This window comes from Chlamydotis macqueenii, chromosome 1, assembly GCF_036417535.1.
Source record: "Chlamydotis macqueenii isolate bChlMac1 chromosome 1, bChlMac1.mat, whole genome shotgun sequence".
Classification (NCBI taxonomy): Eukaryota; Metazoa; Chordata; class Aves; order Otidiformes; family Otididae; genus Chlamydotis; species Chlamydotis macqueenii.
In genome coordinates this window covers 86,362,302-86,377,746 of record NC_141556.1, presented here as the reverse complement: position 1 = coordinate 86,377,746, position 15,445 = coordinate 86,362,302, and the positions used below count along the sequence as shown (strand labels likewise).

Here is a 15,445-nt window from a genome sequence, read left to right as displayed (position 1 = left end):
TGCATTACGTCCCAATCCGATTTCCCCAAGTCTCTGGTGTCTGATTTAATTTGCCTGACGCTGCTCCTGGAATCAGCCCTCCCCCAACCCCTCCCGTCCACAGCCTTCCAGCTCCCCATGGGGAGATCAGTCCTGGGAGAAGCTGAGGAGCAGAGAGGGAGCAAGGGACTCACTGGGTGGACGGGCAGGACTGACTGGAGACCCGCACAGGGACAGGGGGCTTCTGGCCAGCGAGGAGCCATTCTCAGCAGCGGAGGCAGGCCGTGAGGGTCCCGTTCAGGGAGGACAGCAACCCACTTCGCTCTACAGATCCCGGTAAGGATGCTGCCTTTTTGAGATGCCTAAGGTCACCTTGGTGAGCCTGGCACTTGGGATTCTGGGTTTCTTGGTGTGATGCTTGTGTGGAGTTTTTGTACATGGGCTGATCCCATCTGAGGATGTGGGAGGGAAGATGATGGTGGGGAAGGAGTTGGGGTTAGTGCTGAGGTGTCTTTATGGTGATGAGAGGCTCTGCACTGGCATGAGGTTGCTTGTTCTCCCCTTGGCAGGTAAACCTCACCAGTTTCCAGACTAGAACAGGAGGGTAATGTCTCCCCTGAGGGACCTGACACTCACTGCCCATACACACTCCTGTGCTCCTGTGTGCACACCTCTTTGCTGCTGACCGCTTTTCTGGGTGGAGAAGGAGCCCTCAGAAATCAAGGAGCAGAGCAGGGTAATTTTACCCTGGCCTTTGATCTCCATCACAGGAAAGGGGGATCATCTCTGTATCCGGCTCTGCAAGGAGCCCAGGGTCACCAGGGCAAGCATTCGAGGCCAGCCAGGGATTACACAGGGACCCTGGGATGCTGCCTATTAATACTCGGTCCTCCCTCCTGTACCTTTCCCTTTTCTATTTACAGCCCTCTCCCAGCATCCCGTAGAGGGACCACTCCCTGCCCAGTGTGGGGAAAGCTACCCGGGGCATAGTAAATAAGGGAGTTCACCTCCCCCTTCTTCTCACCCATCACTTGCTCCCCCATCCCCACAAGAGAGTGATGCAGGTGGCTCAGTAGGACAGCCCCTCGGGTGCAGGCTGGGCCCCTGCCGTGGCATGGTGCAAGGGGCAGAGCCACTGCCCTGAAAAGTCACGGCATGGCAGCAAAAGGCAGAAGGTGGATGATTCCAGACTCCTCTCAGCCTTGTGCCACAGTGGAGGCATTTGGTTTCCTGTGAGCAGACACCCGAGGGCTCAGGATGGGTCTGGCTGCCCACAGACAGTTCTACAGCAGGTGCCTCCAGCAATTTTGTCAGAAAAGGCAGAAGGGGAAAGAACTGTCATGTAGGAGAGCAGAAGAAATGAGATGTGGTTTCAAGAGCCAAGAACTGTGAACTGGATGAGCACAGCCAAGGCAGAGCTCAGAAGAGGGCTGGTGCAAACCGAGTAAGCCCAGGCTCTGTTTGGCTGTGCCGTGCTCCTCAGTGATGCTTGTAGAAGGCACAGCTCTTGACCAGTGCTGATGCCAAGGTGCTCCTGTCAATAGCTCTTTGCAACGCTGGGGGGGGTGGTGTTGAATTGCTTTTTCAACAGTACCTAAAGGCTTGTTTTCCTCTACTGCTTAGCATTTGCTTGAAAGAGCCCTTATTTCCACAAAGCACTGAGCGTGCACCATTTAGAAGCCTTTTTCCATTAAAACCAGGCTGGGCAGCTACCTTGAACAACCATGAGCCGATGCGTGGATCCACAAGAAATGTGCATCTAGGTCCCACTGGTCATGGCAGGAACGTGCCTTGGCCAGACTCCAAACTCTTTCCCCATTCCCTTTTCTTCCCCATTTCCTGTTCTAAATTTACATGGCCATGACGAGCTGCTCTTTTGCACACCTGCTGTGGGCCTCCCAGGTGTCAGCTGCACTCTGCTGGGGACCAGGTACCTCGCTCTCCACAAATTGCACTGGGATGTGATGGGTGGCAGCAACAGGCAAGGCTGGAGCTATTCTTATCGCTCATCTGTGGCTCCTTGTCCTTCTGAGGCTGAGAACAATTCCCAACTTCATTTAGAGTGTTCTCCGAAAGAGATTTAAAGGTTTGGACAGAGTCCTGAACCTGAGCTGCACCTTCTCTATATTTAGCCCCTTTGACCTGTCCTCAACATCGTGCCCCTGCCCTTTGATCTGCTTCCCGCTCCGAAAGCCCCTCATCTGGTTGTGCAACTTCACAGAGCAGGCACTTGTGAATTGGCTGTCCTGTGCCAGCATTGAGAATGAAATGCCTGGGGAAGGGAAGGGGATGGTAAAAAAGCAGGAGAGATGCAAGGAAGACTGGAGACTCGACGGCTGGTGGGGAGAACATGTGGACCCAGCTTCACCTGGGGCAGAAATCGGAAGAAAGAGACAACAAGGGTCCCACCACCATGCAGGTCTGGGTAGGCAAAAGCACAAGTCCTCAAAGACAGATTAGGATAGGTGGCTGAATGATCTCAGATGGTCAATGGTCTGGGAAATGATAACCTGGACAGCAGAAAGCCAGTGCTGTCCCATCTGGGAGAAGCTCTAGGAAGGGATTGCCATGGGGAGGCCAGGCCTTGGGGACCAAGCAGAGAAGACTGGAAGGAGAGAGTAGAGAAGGAAAAGATGGTCTATCAGGAAAAGGTGATCCAACACTTGATGGTTGATGGAGGGGACATAGGACCAGTCCTGGGGAAAACTGAGAAAGGAGAAGATGCAGACTACAATGGCAGGGCTGGAAGGGTTTCGGGTTTGCCTGAAAGGCCAAAGGGAAGTGCAGGTTTGCCACTTGGTGTGCTGGGAGGCAGCGACCAGAGCTGGACACAGTCTCTGCAGCTTCACTGAGCACCAGAGCTGAGGGGCAAACAGTACAGGGTAAGGAGGGTGTGCAGCCTCCTGCTGAAAGCTGTGAGGCCTTCCCCAGCATCTCCCCAGTCTGTGGGGTAGTTGAGAGATGGCATGGGGCACCCAGCCCCTCCCCAAAGGAGGAGAAATGCGTTCAGGTGGGTTTTCATGGCCAGCATCATTCAACCAGGTGCAGCTACGGATCTTTGCTGGGAGGAACCCCCTCATCACTGTTCTGTCAAAACAAGAGAAGAAAAACAGCAGTGGAAAGAGCCCAGCTCACATGCTGGTCTGTCTCCGTCCTTCAGTGTTCCTGAAGCTGGTAGCACCAAACTGCTGCTGTGGCACCTGCCTCTGGGCCCCTCTCCAGCTCCTTAACCATGTGCTGGGGCCAGCAGACCGGGCCAGCAGCCACATCCAGTGCGTGGGCAGGGACCAGGAAAGAGGCAACAGTGCTGCGGCTCAGTTCAGGCTTGCAGGCAGCAGGTACAAGTCTTTCTCTGCAATGTATCACCTGAAATAGCCTCCCTCTGGGGTAAGCTCATGCCTCCTGGGAGCTGGGAGAAACCTGTATCTTCCTGGTTTTGCTACGCTCAAGCCATGCCTTGGGCGTCATTGACCAAGCAGAAACTCACACTGCCTGCAAGATCAAAGGAAAGCCACAGAGATGTTCAGGGCAAGGGATTCAGGAGGGAAACTCGGAGAGCTCTACGAAGCAGTGAGCAAAGGTGGGACTGGGGAGCTATCTGCATGTGCTTGCCCAGAGCAAGAGAGCAGCTCAACATGGAAGGACCCAAAGCCCCATCGGCCAGAAGAAACAAGGCCTTCAGGCAACAGACCAGAGGGGGATGGAGGCGATGTGCCTCACAGGGACTAGAAAGATAAATTCTGCAGATGCTGCTGGAGCATTTCTGGGCCGTGGGACAAAGCACTGGTTCTAATGATGAAGAACTCCTGGAGCACATCTGGACACTCACACCTACCCAGAAGAAAGACTGAAGCAATAAAGACCAGATTTATCTACAAGACTGGGAAATGCTAGAATCACTGATGAAGTTTGAAACACATAACAAGAAAGAGAGAACAACACAGAGATGCTGTGTAATCATATGGTGCACCTGTATCTTGAATATGGATTACAGTTCTGGTCCATTGCCCTCTCTGCAAAAAGGTATCATCTATACTCTGTAAACAACTGAAAAGGGCTTAGAGAACAACAGAGGCAATAGGATGTAACGGCTTACATGGAGGAATGACTAAGCGTGCTCTGCAGTCTGGAAAAGAGACGAATGAAGATAGAAATGACAAAGATCTATAAAAAAAAACAAGTGATGCTGAAGCTGCCAGTTATTTGCTGATTCTTCCAACTCAAAAGCTAGGTACCACCAAGTGGAACTAGTGCCACTCGAGAGTGAAAGAACCAGGAACTTCTTTGCAGAGCATGCCACTAAGCTGTGGAAGTCCTCACCACGCAGGATGCTGAATTCCAGCATGTGTGCAAAGAGTGCATGGACAAACGCATAGAAAAAAAATCCAGCAATAACTTGCATACGGTAATGCTGCCTCTGGCTTTGGAAGTCAACGAAAACCTGGGGCTAGGGAAGTAGGAGAAATACTTTGCTTATGTTATTCTTAGATCATTCTCTAGGTACCCACTACTTTTTTTTTTTTTTCTTTTTTTTTCTTTTAATGGGAAACTAGAAGGGAACCCTGAAAGAACACCTGAACAGCCCTCAGATTTCTTTGGTGGTCAAATTGCTGGTGGGTACTGACTAGTGATGATTTGCCTAGGACAAACAATAGGAAACAGCCACTGGGCTCCTCCCATCAAATTTTCTCCTCCTGGAGCTGAACTGGACAGCTTGTCCATGGACAGGGAGAAGCTGATGAAGGGGACCTGGGACTTGGTAGGCGCTGGAATGGGAAGGTTATAAATAAAGAGGTGAGGGGACAAGAGCAGCCAGAACCTCAGCAAGAGGTTTTGGATGTCTGCAGCTTCCCAGTGTACATGTAAGCAGGATACAAGGCTAAACTGACCTTTCATCAGGCCCAGTACAAACTTTCCAAATGCTAAGGGATTTGACCAGATACAGCACAACATTCCCAATCATTCAGGCAAGAAATGGTTGCTAAGCCCTTATCAGAGATGCCTACATCTGAGCAGTCATATTAGAGCCCTTTCTACATCACACCTCTCTCCTTTGATTTGTCTCCCCAGAATCAAGGCTGTCCCACGTGGAGGAGCCACCGCTAGGTCAGAAAGATGGGGGAAATGGAACAGATGAAGCAGGAAGCTGAGCAGCTGAAGAAGCAGATTGCGGTAATGCTGGCAACAGTCATGAAACTGCTGAGAGAGTGTCTACCCGCTGTGTCCAAGTTCTCTTCAGCCACAACTTGGAGTTGGGCTACCTCCATCTACATCCTTGGAGCCCTCTGCAGTTCCGCACAGCCCTTTAAGGGCTAATGGAGATCTTCATAGTGTGGTGGGGAGGAAGGGGAGAGGGAGGGAGAGAAGAGGGGACTCTACAGCAGTGAGAAGGAAGTAGCCATGGGCACTCATCTGCAGGGGAGCAGAGTGTAGTGTGTCCCCAGGACCTCCTCTGTCTGGAAGGCAGCTGGTGTTCTGCCAGGCAGCAGGATCCATGGAAAGGGTGTAGCAAGGATGCTGGTTTCTGAGTAGCTTTTGGCTCACCTTCTTGATGCCAAGGTGCCCAGGCCACAGACCAGGATCCCCCTGTGCTGGCCACAATCCAGACACAGCAAATCCACAGTTCCTACCTCTAACAGCTCCCAGGCTATGCCCCTAAATTTTATGTGCCGTTGCCTTAATCACATGGCTTTTTTTCTGTCTCATCTGCCTTTGTTTCTTCTCCAGGATGCCCGAAAAGCCTGTGCGGACACAACGCTTGCTCAGGTAAGGGACAGGGTTGGTGAGTGTATGTGTGGGTCAGCTAGTGCCACTCCAAGGGAGACTCTCTCCACTTGGGAATCAGAGATGTGGAGAACAGTAAAGGTCCTGTGTCATAGTTCAGCCCCGATCGGGACCAGACTACGCAGTCTCTCTCTCACTCCCCCCACCTTCCAAGAGAACAGGAGGAGATGATATAAGAAAAACGGTTTGAGATAAGGACAGGGAGAAATCCTTAAAGTTACCGTCACGGGCAAAACAGACTCGACTTGGGGAAAACTATTCATTTATTACTACAAACAGCAGGATAATGAGACAGAGAACAAGATGACCTCCATCCACCCCTCCCTCTTCCCAAGCTTAACATTATCTCTACTACCTTCCCCTCCCTGAGTGACACAGGGGGGAAGAGGGAATGGGGGTTGTGGTCAGTTCATCACATGTTGTTTCACGCCGCTGCTTCATGGTTGTGGGAAGAACTCCTCACATTCCTCCCCTGCTCCATTGTGGGGTCCCACCCCTACGCCACAGTCCTTCGTGGAACTGCTCCGGCGTGGGTCATCTCTTCCACGGAGTTCAGTCCCTCTAGAACAGCTGTCCCAGCGGGCCCTCCACGGGCCACAGCCGCCTTCAGGCATCCACCTCCCCCGGTGTGGGGTCTTTCACGGGCTCCAAGTGGATCTCTGCTCCTCCGTGGACCTCCATGGGCTGCAGGGGGACAACCTGCTCCACCATGGTCGTCACCACAGGCTGCAGGGGAATCTTGGCCAGGAGCCACATTACTCCTCCCCCTCACTTCTGAACTGACCTTGATGTCTGCAGCCGTTCCTCACAACAGGCTGGTAGATGTCTCTCAGGATCTTTTTTACATCTTATTCTCTTCTCATCTCCTCTCCGCTTCTTACAGCCAGGCTGGACCGAGTCGGGCCCAGTTGGCTGCCTGGCAAGAGGCCAGAGGGTGAGGCCTGCAAGGCCCATGAGGCCTGCGCCTCCCCCTCTGCGCCTCTGCCCTCGCTCAGCTTCTTCACATCTTCTCTCCTCTCTTTTTTTTTCTGTTTTCCCCTTCTTAAATACGTTATCGCAGAGGCATTATCACGGGACGTTCTGCTACCAATCGGCTCGGCCTTGGCCAGCAGCGGGTCTGCCCTAGGCCCGGCCGAGTCCACTGAACAAAGGGGAGCGACTTCTAGCAGTTTCCTACAGAAGCTACCACGACATCTTGCCAGTCCAAGATTAATTCTTTCTCTCCCCCTACTGTTTCCTCAGATTGTGTCTGGAGTGGAGGTTGTTGGCCGCATTCAGATGCGGACCCGAAGGACCCTGCGTGGGCACCTGGCCAAGATCTACGCCATGCACTGGTCCACAGACTCCAAGTGAGAGAGATGCTGCTGGTCTGCAGTGCAGGGCAGCACATGGGTGTGAAGGGCAAGAAGGCTTTGATGGGAAGAGAGCTACTAACGTGATCTTATTCCTCTCTCCCAGACTTCTGGTCAGTGCCTCACAAGATGGGAAACTGATTGTGTGGGACACATACACCACCAACAAGGTAGGAGTCAGATGGCTGCAGCAAACCGGGATGCGGGAGTGGATCCCCTCAGAGCTAGTGTCCTTGCCCTGGTCTCTCTGCTGCCGGAGTCCTGACATGGTTTCTTGTCCTCTCAGGTTCATGCCATCCCTTTGCGTTCTTCCTGGGTCATGACCTGTGCCTACGCCCCCTCAGGTAATTTTGTGGCCTGTGGGGGCCTTGACAACATGTGCTCCATCTACAACCTCAAGACTCGTGAAGGCAATGTCAAAGTGAGCAGAGAGCTCTCCGCCCATACAGGTGCGCGTGCTGCCTGCCTGCAGCCTGGGTGCCCTCTGCTTCCAAACTTCACTCTTCTAGCCCTGCCCAGTTTCTCATATTTCCTTGTTCCCCCTTCCCAGGTTACCTCTCCTGCTGCCGATTTCTTGATGATAACAATATTGTGACTAGCTCTGGAGATACCACATGGTGAGTGTTATCTTCTGCATCCTAGTGCCATGACCTCTGGCTATTAGAGGCAAGGCTCACATCATGCAGTCCTTTTGCTCTGTGGCAGTCCACTATCTAAGGACAAATTGCTCCTACACAAGGAAGCCATGCAGGGCACCTTAGGAAGCCAGATCCGTTCTTCCTCCCTTGGCAGATCAGCTGCTTCTTTACCCAGCTGAGGTCAGGTCAAGATGCAGATCTATTGGTGAAGCAGCGGGGACCATGTTGTTAGCTCTCACAAAGCATGAGTGTCATTTGTCCCAGGACACAAAACATCGTAAATTTATGTGAAGCCCACATACACCCTCCACTTCTCAAATGGACACCTGCAAAGCCAGTGCCTGGATCCTTTGGTTCCTGGCTCTCAGGTCTTGCTGTCCTGTGGCACTGAGCAGTGCTGAGTCTTTATTCACCCCCAACCCATCCCAACAGCTGCTTTGGAAGAACCTCTTGACTGAGGATGAGTCAGGATGTGGCATTTCCATCAGAGATCAAGGTTACACGGGGCTTGTTTGCCTGGCTGTAGTGTGGGATCGCAGTGAATATGGCCCATGCATCCTATGAGCGTGGATACAGCAGACCTTTTCCAGCTGTTTGCCTGCATGTTCCTCTTACCTCCTCTCAGTATTCCCTTCAAATGTTGCAGTTATGGGAATACGGCCAAACCTCACACACCTCCAGCCTCAGTCTAACTCTGCTTTGGCAGCATGACCAGCAACAGCTGTGAGGATGTCTCCTGTTGTATACAGCTGACTCCAGCGATGCTCTCACTCGTTCTCCTATGCTGTAGCCAGGCCCGTGGCCTCCTTCCTTTTATTTGCAAGTAGGACAGCTCTTCAGCCCAGCTGTAGATCTGCTCTGCCTGGGTTGGCTTTGAGAATGTCTCTCCTCTCTCACAGCGCGCTCTGGGACATTGAGACAGGGCAGCAGAAGACCGTGTTCCTGGGTCACACCGGAGACTGTATGAGCTTGGCTGTCTCCCCAGACTTCAAACTCTTCATCTCTGGGGCCTGTGATGCTACTGCCAAACTGTGGGACGTGCGGGAGGGCACCTGCCGTCAGACCTTCTCAGGGCATGAGTCTGATATCAATGCCATTTGCGTATGTATGCTGTCTGCATGGTGGTGGGAAAGCAAGGAAAACAGAGGGTGGATCATCTCTGAAATAGGCTCTTGGGACAAGGTTGAAAGAAGCTGTCACAGTCATATGGGCAACAAGGGTCCTGGGAGACGTTGGCAACATGATCCAGCCTAAAGCAGAGAGGGCCTGAGCTCACTGAAATTTGGATGCTGGCTCTTCCCAGGCACCAGGGCACCAAAGCATCTAGGTCTGACTGCCGTTCTCAAAACACTGCTTGAATTCAGCCAGCACACCATGGTCTGTGGAGCACTCAGCACCCTGATAGGGGTGCTGGCGCAGCTTTTTTCATAGCAGCTGTTGGGAACCACAGTTCAGGCATACTCCGGGAGCCTTGGCACGAGACACAAGCGAGAGAGCAGGAATATCTAACTCAGCTGAGAGTCCTGGTCAGCTCCAGACAGCAAAGGTGGTAACTTGGGATTGTAGGGAGATCTTCTGAAGATTAAATCTTCATAGGAGGCAAGTATCTTTCGGGACAAGTATCCCCCTCAGAGGCAAGGATTCAAACCAGAGCCCTAGAGGTGTCAGGACAAGAAACTTGTCAGTTAATCCCTTTCTGCTAACCAAATGAGTCTGCCAGCTTCCTGTAATGTCTGCTGCTTGAACCACCCTCCACTGACTTCAATTAGTACAGTTTCTCACCTGTCCCATGGCTACCCTGACAGCCATATATTTTTCTCCCACATCTGCTCCTGAGGAGCTCTTTTTTACTCCTTAGAGTGAGGACACCCAAAAGGAGTGTGTGTGAGAAGGTTGGGGTATGAGGATCAGACAGAGGAAGCCCTCCTGCAGGCTCGACTTTTACAATCCAGTGTCTTGTCCCACTGCATTTTCCTACCTCCGTGGCTGCCTGGTGGTTAGCAGGGAGGTGAAGATGTTGAGGAAATCTGTAATGTACAGCTTGATTAAAGTCTCATGTGTGCCTTCCGCAGTTCTTCCCTAACGGTGAAGCTATCTGCACCGGCTCAGATGATGCCACCTGCCGTCTCTTCGACCTCCGGGCAGACCAGGAGCTCATAGTGTATTCTCATGAGAGCATCATCTGTGGAATCACATCGGTCGCCTTCTCCCGCAGTGGGCGTCTCTTGCTTGCTGGATATGATGACTTCAACTGCAACATCTGGGACTCCCTGAAAGCAGAGCGTGTGGGTGAGTGGCTCCTGGAGTTCCCTCTTTTATTCCCTACAAGGTCTTCTGTCCCTGTCAAGGCAAGGAAAAGGCCCTTATTTTTTCTAAAAGGGACACATCCTATACTGACCGAAACACAGCAAAGCTTCCTTACACTTCAGGAGCACGCCGTTAGTAGTACAACTGTATTTTGTGTAGAAAAGCTATTGTTTTTAATGTTAAGGAAGCCAAGCCTTTGAACAACATTGATTCAAGGAGAAAAAGAGAATTAAGGTTCCTATTAGCTAAAACTCCTCACAAGCACCAGTAGTACTTCCTACTTTCTCCTAGCCTCTGCCATTTGCCAGTTCCAGCTCCTCACAGTGCCTCCTGGTGACTGGGCACTAAGCTGGGTGTGGACCTGGGACTCCATCAAACATCTTTGGATACTCTGTGATGCTCATGCACAGAATTCACCCAAGTGCCATTTTTCTTTCAGATGTGGCCCCTAGCCTCTGAAGATTTATCACACAGCTCATGAACAGCATTGCTATTTCTCAGTCTTACCAAGGACACCATCCTTTCTTAGTCCTACCATCACTCCAGGGTGAAAGCAGTTCAGCTGGCCAGACCTTCCCAAGAACATTGCTCTTTGCCCAGTCCCATGGGTGGTGCTTGTATGCCATGTACAAATGTTCTTCTGCATGTTTGTTCTTATTCGCCACGCACTTATTGTAACATGTTGTGCAGGAACAGATGGCGCAATACACAGGGGTGCAGGTACACACTGATGTCCCTACTCCTTGCAGGGGGGTTGGACTAGATGACCTTTGAAGGTCCCTTCCAACCCTAACCATTCTATGATTCTACACAGCCTACAATGAGTGTCCTCAGTGTGGTCAGCCTCTTCATCTCTCCACTTCTTTTCCTGACTGCTCTTCTTTTCACCCATAGGAATCCTTTCTGGCCACGACAACAGGGTGAGCTGCCTGGGGGTGACAGCAGATGGCATGGCCGTTGCCACCGGCTCCTGGGACAGCTTCCTCAAGATTTGGAACTGAGGACGGCAGTAAAGAGCAGCTGAAGCATGGCCCACAGCCCAAGCCCATGCAAACAGCATTGTCAGCTGAGCACAACAGAAACGCCTACCTACCACTCTCACTTGTCTCTAGACACAGGTCACTTGTAGGGGTCTCCCAGAGTGAAAGGGAAAGGAGAGGTCAGGGAGACGGGGAGCAGGGGGAGCTGGGGAGCAGGAGCACACACACTGGCCCTTCTCTCCACCTCTAAACAGTCCCAGCAGTTTCCAGCCTTGTGCAGGCTTGAACACCTGCAAAACACTGTTCATTCTGTCTCAGGACTTTACAATACAGTTCAGACACCCTGCATCTTCCTTCAAACATCTCTACCCATGTTGACGCCCATCCTTCAGAGGATCCCTCATGCAACACCTCCGTTCCAGGCTAAGCTCTGTCCCTGATTGAACTCTACCTGCCTTCTCTGTGCAGCTGTCTTATATCCCTGAAGACAGCCTCAGAGACATACTGGGTTTGAGTTTTCTATCATGCAACATCAAACAGAAAAGTAGTGTAAATTTGGCTCATTTTCCATCAGGGAAGACTTAATTGCAGTCTTATCTATCCATAAATGGGGGAAAGGTAGCCCTCAGACCTTCCAGAATACCAAGGAATATTATATTTTCTTATTTATTGCCTGCTTCTTGCTGTTGCTTCCCTTTTTGCCTCACTCCTGTGTTGATGGTGACCCTGTCTAACCAGTAGCCATCAGTCCCTGTTTTCAAGTCTGTTAATAGATCGTCATAGCCCAAGCTAATAAAGCAAGCTCACGTAAGCACTGCAGGATGTGTTCTTTCCAGCATTGCAATGAGCTACTGCAAACATACCTCTCCTCTTGTGAATACTGTGTACTGACCCCAACCAGAGAACATCTCATCCATAGGTCTTGCCCTACTTTAAAGTCTCCAGGGGTGTTCCTCACCTAAATTTCAGTTGAGAAGAGGCTGGTAGTCCCAAGACTTGCTGCCCTAGAGTTGGGATAGAGAGCTGAAAAATCCATCCTTGCAAAACTTGGAGATTTGAGCTCAACTACAGGACACAGCTGTTAGATTCAGCACCTATTCCACTTGTTGGCTCATAGCCACATCCTGGGGTTCCACAGCTCTGCTAGGGAGAATTGAAGGTCAACAAGGTGTAGTGACTTATCAACAGAAGGTTAAGATGTTAATGCACAGTACTATCTAATCCTATTTTGCTTCTCACCCTCATGCCCAACCGTTGCAATTGGCTACAGTCCTTTGTGTGTGTTAGTTTCAGCTTGGAGAAGGTACAGCAGAACTCCAGAAGTTACACTAGATACATCAGTCTCCTGCACAGAGCTGCCACTCCCCAGCCCGCCCTGTAGCACATAGGTCCAAGGTCAGACCCTTCTCAGCACAGCTCTGTGGTGGCACTTTACAGGCAGGGGACAGAGATGAGTTTTAAGGCCAATGGAAGGCTGAACTATTTGTTCCTGGATGCTTGTCCCCAAAGAAAACATGGTACTGGGCAAGCAAGGGACTCCTGCTGTCCTGTCAGGACATAGATACAGTCAAAGGTTTCATACAGATTTATTTGCTACAGATAAGAACTCTATGGTAAGTCAATACAGCTGATATACAGCAGAAGAGACAAAGTCTGTACTGTACATGAGAAATGCAGAGCTAGGGGAGAGAGAGTACACGTCTTCTTTTCTCAACAGGGAACAGACTACAAGTCTGAAGTTTCAGTCTGTTGCAGGATTTCTCACCCCTAGAAGACTCTCAAAACATAAAAGCAAGTTACAGCAAGATCCTGGAAAAGGAAATCTCTAGTTCTCCACAAAAGGACACTGTTGGTTCTCTTTGTTCAAATCACTCCAAGCACAGTTCCCAGATTTGAGGCTCCTGCTCAGATCCACTGCTACTTCCTTCTTCTCCCCAAGGTTCTCTCCCAACACGTGTCTCTTACCCTGGAGAAATTTTTTTTAAAAAAACAAAGATATAGCATAAAACACAAGTTCATTGAGGGTTAGTTAATTCTCAGTGGAACATGTAACCCATTTTCAGGCCATTCACCTTTGGCTCTCTTATGGTAATGTCTAAGTGACGTACAGCTTTCTATAGCTTGAAAAGAAAGGATGCACCAAAACGGTCAGTATCATGGTAAGGCCAAAGATACAGACATTGAACAAGACTTGGAGGCATGTGGGACAAGACTGACCCACAGAAAAATACCTATGAAGTCACCAAGCTCTAGAGGCCTAGGATGTCACAGTTGCAAACTGGGGCACTACAAAATACAGAAATTGAAGTATTTGGCTTTGATTTTTTTTTTCCAGCCCATTCTCCTTCCCACAATATGACTCACTAAGCTTTACCTGGCGAGGGGCAGGAGCACTGGGGGAATTATCATCTTGCAGGATGCTGAGGGGAGAGCGGCCAGTTCCACCAGGTGTTGCCATGATTTTGTTGTTGGTCTTGCGTCTTACAGGCTTGCTCCCTAGTGACCGAAGTAAGCGTATCAGTGTATCACAACAAGGCTATAGAGTCCTGGATTTTAAAAGCCTCCTGGCCTTTATGATCCAGCTTGCTTGCCTGCACAGCAAAGACTGTTACCCAAGGACTTTGGGGTAAAGACACCACAGAATGGTTGAGGTTGGAAGGGTCTGGTCCAACCAACCACCTGCAGGCCCAGCAGAGCCATGTAGAGCCAGCTGCCCAGGACCAGATCCAGATGACTTTTGGATATCTTCAAGAATGGAGACTCTGTAACCTCTCTGGACAGTGTGTTCCAGTGCTCAGTCATCCTCACAGTGGAAAGAAGCATTTCCTGATGTTCAGATGGGTCCTCATCTGTTCCAGTTGTGCCCATTGCCTCTGGTCCTGCCACCGGGTAGCACTAAAAAACAGCCTGGCTCTTCCTTCCTTATACCCTCCCTTCAGGTATTTTTATATATTAATAAGATTCCCCTTGAGCCTTCTCTTCTCCAGGCTGAACAGTCCCAGCTCTCAGCCTCTCCTCATAGGAGAAGATACTCAGCACAGGATTTTCAGAAGCACTGTCTGTATTAAAGTCTCTCAGCACCACTCAGTCATAGCACTTAGATGTGCTTCCCATCCTCAGTCCCCAGCTCTTCCCAAGAAAACTTCTTCCAGAGGCCTCTGAACAGGCCTCCACAGTTACAAACCTGTCTCAGAGAGGGGAAGAGCTGACATTTACCTCTTGAAGAGGTACATTTACCCTTTGATTTTGACTACAGATTGAAGTTTTGATTTTTCAGTTCCTGAGGGAAATCTGTTTGATAAGAGAACAGTTCCCAGAGGGGCCTCCCACCTGCCAGCTGCAGAGCCCGAAGGCCAGGCTGTCTGAGGCAGGGGGAGGCAGCTGAACCGGAAGGGAATGGACGGGGTCTCTGTAAGCAAGCGAGCCTGGGGAAGGGACCTGCACAGCGGGTGCCGGGAGCCCTGACCTGCTCATCCCACAGGCCGCACAGCCCTCCAGATGCTGTGGTACTTCCCCGCCCCCCAACCCCCAAATCGAGCACTTACCCGAGGAGAGGCCGGGCCCAGCAACGCGGGCCGGCCGAGCCGGGGCCGTACTGGGAGAGGGCGGCCTCTCCGGGGAGCTCCGCCGGGTCGGCTCCTCCGCTACCGGCTCCTCGGCGGGGCAGGCCGCTGCCGGCGGCTGCGGGGGCGCGTCCTCCGCCGCGAAGGCCTCGCTGAGCTGCTTCACCAGGCGATCCACGCTGTCTGCCGGGGAGGGAGGACGGGGTGAGCCGCCGGGCGGGCGGGCAGGCAGGCCGCCCACCGACCCGCCCGCCCCCGCCCCCGCCCCGGCCTCACTCACCACTCGAGGCGGCTCTCATGGGCGTGCGGGAGATGCCGGGCGTGGGGGAGCGCGGGTCCCGCTCCTGGCTGGTGCCCGCCGCCGCCGGCTCGGCGGGGCTGGGCTGAGGGCTGCCCGCCGGGGAGCTCATCACCTGCGGGAGAGGGCAGGCGTGGGGGGGGCGGCGGGCCGGGGCCGCTGGGGAGGGGAGCGGCGGGCCGGGGAGGCGCCTACCTCGATGGGGGTGCGCGGGATGCCGGCGCTGGGGGAGCGAGGGTCACGGACGTGCGCCAGGTGCTTGTTGCGGAGGGCAGTGGGGGGGGCGGCGGCGGGAGGGGTGGCCAGGGCGCTGCCGGAGACCCCCATGGCGGCGGGCGCCGAGCTCCCCCGGCCCCCTCACCGCCGCGATTCAAATCTCCCGCGCGCCGGGCGGCGGCGCCGCCCCATTGGCCCCCGCGCGGAGGAAGGGCCCGCCCCTGAGCCCGCCCTCCACCGCCCATCTCCCGCGGCGGCCGCCCGGCGGCCCGGCAGCACCCGCCCGGCACGTCTCGCCTCGCCCGCTGTCAATCTTCGGGGAGCCCAG

At 52.5% G+C, this 15,445-nt stretch overlaps 2 protein-coding genes across 2 annotated transcripts; one reads left to right on the top strand and one right to left on the bottom strand.

Moving 5' to 3' along the window:
* The first annotated feature begins 119 nt into the window (after positions 1 to 119).
* On the top strand, positions 120 to 11,851 carry GNB3 (G protein subunit beta 3). Its single transcript, XM_086759788.1, has 10 exons — positions 120 to 315; positions 5,050 to 5,151; positions 5,707 to 5,745; positions 7,006 to 7,112; positions 7,222 to 7,285; positions 7,402 to 7,564; positions 7,666 to 7,732; positions 8,653 to 8,854; positions 9,826 to 10,042; positions 10,955 to 11,851. The coding sequence occupies exons 2-10, from the start codon at positions 5,095 to 5,097 to the stop codon at positions 11,059 to 11,061; spliced, it is 1,023 nt and encodes a 340-aa protein (XP_086615914.1). The 5' UTR covers positions 120 to 315; positions 5,050 to 5,094; the 3' UTR covers positions 11,062 to 11,851.
* Positions 11,852 to 12,607: 756 nt separating this feature from the next.
* Positions 12,608 to 15,386, bottom strand: CDCA3 (cell division cycle associated 3). The gene is made up of 5 exons (XM_086759810.1): positions 15,097 to 15,386; positions 14,884 to 15,016; positions 14,586 to 14,786; positions 13,415 to 13,536; positions 12,608 to 13,006 (listed from the first exon to the last, which is right to left on the bottom strand). The coding sequence occupies exons 1-5, from the start codon at positions 15,226 to 15,228 to the stop codon at positions 12,866 to 12,868; spliced, it is 729 nt and encodes a 242-aa protein (XP_086615936.1). The 5' UTR covers positions 15,229 to 15,386; the 3' UTR covers positions 12,608 to 12,865.
* Positions 15,387 to 15,445: the final 59 nt, after the last annotated feature.

Excerpts from the sequence above, each read along its gene's own strand:
- GNB3 (XM_086759788.1), top strand. The coding sequence starts at position 5,095 with ATGGGGGAAATGGAACAGATGAAGCAGGAAGCTGAGCAGCTGAAGAAG. Across the intron at positions 5,152-5,706 it reads AGCTGAAGAAGCAGATTGCG|GATGCCCGAAAAGCCTGTGC; the intron begins GTAATGCTGGCA and ends TTTCTTCTCCAG. Across the intron at positions 7,286-7,401 it reads ACACATACACCACCAACAAG|GTTCATGCCATCCCTTTGCG; the intron begins GTAGGAGTCAGA and ends TTGTCCTCTCAG.
- CDCA3 (XM_086759810.1), bottom strand. The coding sequence starts at position 15,228 with ATGGGGGTCTCCGGCAGCGCCCTGGCCACCCCTCCCGCCGCCGCCCCC. Across the intron at positions 14,787-14,883 it reads CATGAGAGCCGCCTCGAGTG|ACAGCGTGGATCGCCTGGTG; the intron begins GTGAGTGAGGCC and ends CCTCCCCGGCAG. Across the intron at positions 13,007-13,414 it reads GTGCTCCTGCCCCTCGCCAG|GGTAAGAGACACGTGTTGGG; the intron begins GTAAAGCTTAGT and ends AAATTTCTCCAG.